General features: G+C 56.5%; 1 protein-coding gene across 2 annotated transcripts; it reads right to left on the bottom strand.

Moving 5' to 3' along the window:
- Positions 1-956: 956 nt before the first annotated feature.
- On the bottom strand, positions 957-2770 carry HES4 (hes family bHLH transcription factor 4). 2 transcript variants are annotated; one of them, XM_084494773.1, is made up of 4 exons: positions 2600-2770; positions 2344-2439; positions 2163-2250; positions 957-1990 (listed from the first exon to the last, which is right to left on the bottom strand). In XM_084494773.1, exons 1-4 carry the CDS (start codon positions 2708-2710, stop codon positions 1401-1403), a joined length of 885 nt encoding a protein of 294 aa, XP_084350899.1. In that variant the 5' UTR covers positions 2711-2770; the 3' UTR covers positions 957-1400. The 2 variants fall into 2 exon arrangements, with proteins under 2 accessions (XP_084350899.1, XP_084350898.1); XM_084494772.1 differs by having other exon boundaries at positions 2534-2769.
- Between the last annotated feature and the right edge of the window lie 2148 nt (positions 2771-4918).

Here is a 4918-nt window from a genome sequence, read left to right as displayed (position 1 = left end):
GCATCGCCCCCCACCCGCGGGGTCCCAGGGGATGGAGAGAAACCAGGCACGGGGGGCTCCACGCACGTCACCTGCTGGTTTTTCCTCCACGAAATCACAATATCCTCATCGACGGGGAGCAAAAAAAAACCCGAAAAGCAACGAAATGAGGCGCTTTCTCCGCACCTTATTAATTGGTGCCAATTGGAAGCGGTTAATTCCCCGCGCGCGAGGCTGCAATTGCTTCCACTTGGCCGGGATTCAAGTGCCGGGGGTGAGTCAGAATGGGTGGCAAAACTGTCTTTTCCTCGGTTCCCTTGCTTACTGGAAGGAAAAAAGAAAAAAAAAAAAAGGAGAAAAAAGCCACAACCCCGAGTTATTCTCTTTTATGAGGTGGGCATTGTGAGGCCAGGCAATTGAATTTACAACAGCATTGAGTATCAGAGTCTATCTGGCCCTGTCAATGAGAGTGGAGAGAAAAAAAAAAGACACACATTAACCCTCAGCTCCGAGTTCCCAGGCGTTTCAATAGGGTTCCCAACTTCCCAAAGAGCCCGCTGCATACTCGATGAGACCCTTTATACCTTCTAATTACCCTCCTCACAATGGGGACAGACTCTCCTGCCTCTTTTGTGGGCAGGATAGTAACTTCTGCGCACCCCCCCACCAAGCCCTAAAAAGAGGTAACAGGAGCAAAAACCCTAAAAGCAGAAAAAAAATCCTAAAAGCAGAGTTATTTCAGTGGTATTGGGGTCATACATTGCTCAGGTTCCAGGGGCAGAGTTTTAGGAATTTATTTTTTTTGGTGCTATTTCAGCAGGGCCAGACCCCCGCCCCCATTCCCTCCCCTCTATCTCTTGCAGGAATCCCTTCCAACAGCCTTACTTAAGGCCATAAAGTTTGCTCCTACTTCTTTTCCCCCCCTCCTGAGGATTAGCTTTGTCCCTGCTAAATGAAAAGGAGGAAAAAAAAAAAAATCTATTTCAAAGAGTTTATTTAAACACCTGCATTTTTTTTTTCTCTTTTTTTTTTTTTTGGAAGTCTCCAACACAGGCACGCAACACACACACAGACAAACGGGGTACAAACAACTTTGGCATTATACTTCTCGAATATTTGTTACAAAACTATTTCTCATTTATTTCTTTGTTTTTTTTCTTAAAAAACGTATCTCAAATAAAGGCATTTCAAAGGAGTAAAAATACAAGTCGAGATCCCAACCTCTGAAAATAATAAATAGCACGTTCATATCGAGGTCCTTTTTTTTTTTTTTTTAAATCCTCCATTCTGTTTTATGTTTTTTTTTTTTTAAAAAAAAAAAAAAGAAAAACCCGAGCATAACAGGGCTCCATACAACGGAGCCAAGCGGAGTTCCGTGCCTTTTATATTTTTTTTTTTTTTTTTTTTTTGCTCTGGGCAAGTCACCAAGGCCTCCAGACGGATTCGCTGCGCTCTGCCACGGGGCTCCCCGCCTGGGACACCGGCACAATGCTGCCCCCAAATGATGTCAAGCCCTGCACCGGGGATGCCGACGGGGTGGCGGATGCGTTCCCCGATCCTCCTCCCGTAGACACGGGGACGTTGGCGTTGGCGTAGAGCGGGATCACGGGTCCGGAGCCGGGTGGGAAGGCTGGGTTGGGGATGAGGAAGGCGAATTGGCCATCGGTGGCCGGGACGAGCTGAAAACCCCCATAAACCTTAGGGGACAAGGCTTCGGCGGGGTTCATCTTGCAGGGCACGGGCACGGCTCCGGCGGCGGGTGGCAGCTGGACGTGCAGAGGCTGTGCCAGATGCGCCGGCTGCCCGGCGGGCGGAGGAGGAGGTGGAGGTGGTGGGGGGTAATTCATGGCCACGATCTGCCCCAAGCAAGCCGAGAGGTGGCCGAGCAGGCGGGTACGGACGTCGGCGTTGACCCCCTCGCAGGTGGAGAGGAACCTGGTCACCTCGTTCATGCACTCGTTGAAACCAGCCCGGTATTTACCCAGCACCGTGGGGTCGGCGCTGAGGGCGGCTGCAAAGCAAAAAAAAAAGGAAAAAAAACAAAAAAAAGGGGGGCGGCTTGGTGAGCGGCTGCGGGGTGCGGACAGCCACCCAGCTCCACCGGAAAACCCTCAAAAGGGGTTTTTTCTCCCTAAAATAAAAATAAAAAGGGGGGTGGGAGGGATGCTGGGCTCGGTGCTCACCCGTCATCTGCGCCCGCTGCAGGTTCCGCAGGTGCTTCACCGTCATCTCCAGGATGTCCGCCTTCTCCAGCTTGGAGTGCCGCGAGCTCTGCGGGACGACAGCAGCCGTCAGCCCCCTTTCCTCCTCACCCCTAAACCCTTCAGATTCCGCGTTTTCACCCCAAAAAGCCCCCAAACTCACGTCTTTTTTCAGCGCGTCCAGGATCAGCGTCTTCAGCTGCCCCAGGCTCTCGTTGATGCGCGCCCGGCGCCGCTTCTCCATGATGGGCTTGGAGGACTGCGGGGAGAGCCTCGGTTGGTGCCTGAAGCCTCCCCTCACCCCCTCATTAATTAATTTTTCACGCCGTTCGCCCCCCTCCCCGTGCACCGACCTCAGCACGGCCGCCTGCTCGCCGCCATCCACCTCCGTTGCGCGCCGGCCGGGCCCCGCCATTTACCTTGCGGTGCTCGCTGGCGCTCCGGGGCTTGTCCGGCGTGTGGCTAGCGGTGGCCGGAGCCCCGGCGATGGGCGAGGCGGTGGGCTTCTCCGGGCCCGTGTCTGCGGGCATGGCGCTGCGGGCAGGGGCAGCGGCACCGCGGAGCTCCGGCGGCGGCAGCGGCGGGGCCGGGAGTGGCGGCTCCCGGCTCCCCCCCTGCCTTTTATACCCGCCGCCCGCTCCCCATTCGTGGGAAACCGCCGCCGCGGCCGTTCCCACAGCGCCGCCGACCAATCGCAGCGCGGATCGCCTCCCCCCTCCCCGCTCCCCCTCCCGCCCCCCCCCTCCGCCGCTTGGCAGCGGGCGCTGCGATTGGCCGGCCGGGGCGTCACGCGCGCGCGCGCGCGCGGCCCGCCCTTTGGCGGGAGGCCGCCCGGCGCGCGCGGGGCCACGCGGGGCCGGCGGGCGGCGGGCGGCGGGCGGCCAATCGGCGGCGGGCGGGCGGCGGCGGCGCCGCCGATTGGCTGGCGGGGAGCCCGGCCGTCAATCAAGCGGGCGGCGCTCGGCCCCGCCCTTGGCCGCCCGGCGCCGGGAGCACGTGCCGCCGCGCGCCCGGCGGCCCGCGGGGGGAGGCCACGCCCACCGGGGCGCGCGCCGGGCGCCGTGCAGCGAGCAGCGGGCGGCGGGCAGGGAGCAGCCGGCGGCGGGAAAGGGGAACGGGCAGCGTGCAAGGGGGATGAGCAGCGTGCAGGGGTAACATGCACCGTGCAAGGGGTAACAAGCACTGTGCAATGGGTAACGAGCGCCGTGCAAGGGTAATGAGCGCCGTGCAAGGGGTAACGGGCACCGTGCAAGGGGTAATGAGCACTGTGCAATGGGTAAAATGCACCGTGCAAGGGTAACATGCAACTTGCAAGGGTAACATGCACCGTGCAAGGGGTAACGAGCAGTGTGCAAGGGGTAACGGGCACCGTGCAAGGGTAACGAGCAGTGTGCAATGGATAACATGCACCGTGCAATGGGCAACAGGCACCGTGCAAGGGGTAACAGGCACCATGCAACGGGTAATGAGCGCCATGCAAGGGTAACAAGCAGCATGCAAGGGTAACAAGCAGCGTGCAAGGGTAACATGCGCCGTGCAAGGGATAGCGGGCACCGTGCAATGCGCAATGAGCATCATGCAATGGCAACGTGCACTGTGCAAGGAGTAATGAGCATCGAGCACCATGCAAGGGGTAATGAGCACCATGCAAGGGTAACATGCACTGTGCAATGGGTAACGTGCACCATGCAAGGGGCAATGAGCATCGTGCAGTGGGCAATGTGCAATAGGTAAGGAGCACTGTGCACTGTGCTAGGGGTAATGAGCACTGAGCACTGTGCAAGGGGTAACGAGCACCGTGCAACAGGTAATGAGCACCATGCACTGTGCAAGGGGTAATGAGCACTGTGCAGTGGGCACCGTGCAATAGGTGAAGAGCACCATGCACTGAGTACCATGCAATGGGTAACGGGCACAGGGCACCCACTGCTGCTTTTCCTGCCACTTGCATCCTTTTTTATGCCAGTTCCATATTTTTTTATACCATTTTCATCCATTTTTTATGCCAGTTCCATCCCTCTTCTATGCCACTTCCATCCACCTTTTTATACCGTTTCCATCTCCTGTTTATGCCAGTTCTGTCTCTTTTTTAAAAAAACAATTTCCACCCATTTTTAATACCGTTTCCATCCCTTTTTTTATACCACTTCCATTCCTTTCTTACGCCGTTTCCATCCCTTTTTTATGCCACTTCCATCCCATTTTCCTACACTTCCATCCCTTTTCCTACCACTTCCACCCCTCTTTCCTACCAGCCCCCTCCTTTTTGGCACCAGCTCCATCCCTTTCCCACCCGTTCCACGCAGGGGCAGCAGCATCGCCTGCTCTCATGTTAAACCACACAAAAACCCCTGCAATCACTGCACTCCTCGCTGCTCATCCTCCTGTAGACAGCAAAACGCATTTATTTCGGGCTCCTCCATCCAAAAAGGGGATCTGCTTCCTCCTGAGAGCAACAAAACACAGCACAGCCCTTTGTGCAACCTCCCTGGCTCGTGCAGGAATAGCGTGAGGAAATAACCAGCAGCAAAAACAGTGCCCCTCCTTGGGCAGTTAATGCAGGATGCATTAATGGCGTGATTGCAATTAAAAAAATAACATGAAACGAGTGGTTTTCCAACTGAATCCACACCCAGTGGTGCAACCCCCGGGCCGGGAGCGGTGAATCCTTCTCCACGTGACACCTTAGGAGCATTTTTGTCATGCTGTACCCCTGCCACAATGCATTGCCTTTCTCC

The sequence above is a fragment of the Aythya ferina genome (genome assembly GCF_964211825.1).
Source record: "Aythya ferina genome assembly, chromosome: 21".
Taxonomy (NCBI): domain Eukaryota; kingdom Metazoa; phylum Chordata; class Aves; order Anseriformes; family Anatidae; genus Aythya; species Aythya ferina.
The sequence above is the reverse complement of the archived record's forward strand: the minus strand, read 5'-3'. Positions and strand labels throughout refer to the sequence as shown.

What these genes read in the sequence shown, in the direction of transcription:
- HES4 (XM_084494772.1), bottom strand. Translation starts at nt 2,710, where the DNA reads ATGCCCGCAGACACGGGCCCGGAGAAGCCCACCGCCTCGCCCATCGCC. An exon ending in GAGCAGGCGGCCGTGCTGAG is followed by an intron (nt 2,440 to 2,533) that starts GTCGGTGCACGG and finishes CTCTCCCCGCAG; the next exon opens with TCCTCCAAGCCCATCATGGA. An exon ending in TGGACGCGCTGAAAAAAGAC is followed by an intron (nt 2,251 to 2,343) that starts GTGAGTTTGGGG and finishes GTCGTCCCGCAG; the next exon opens with AGCTCGCGGCACTCCAAGCT.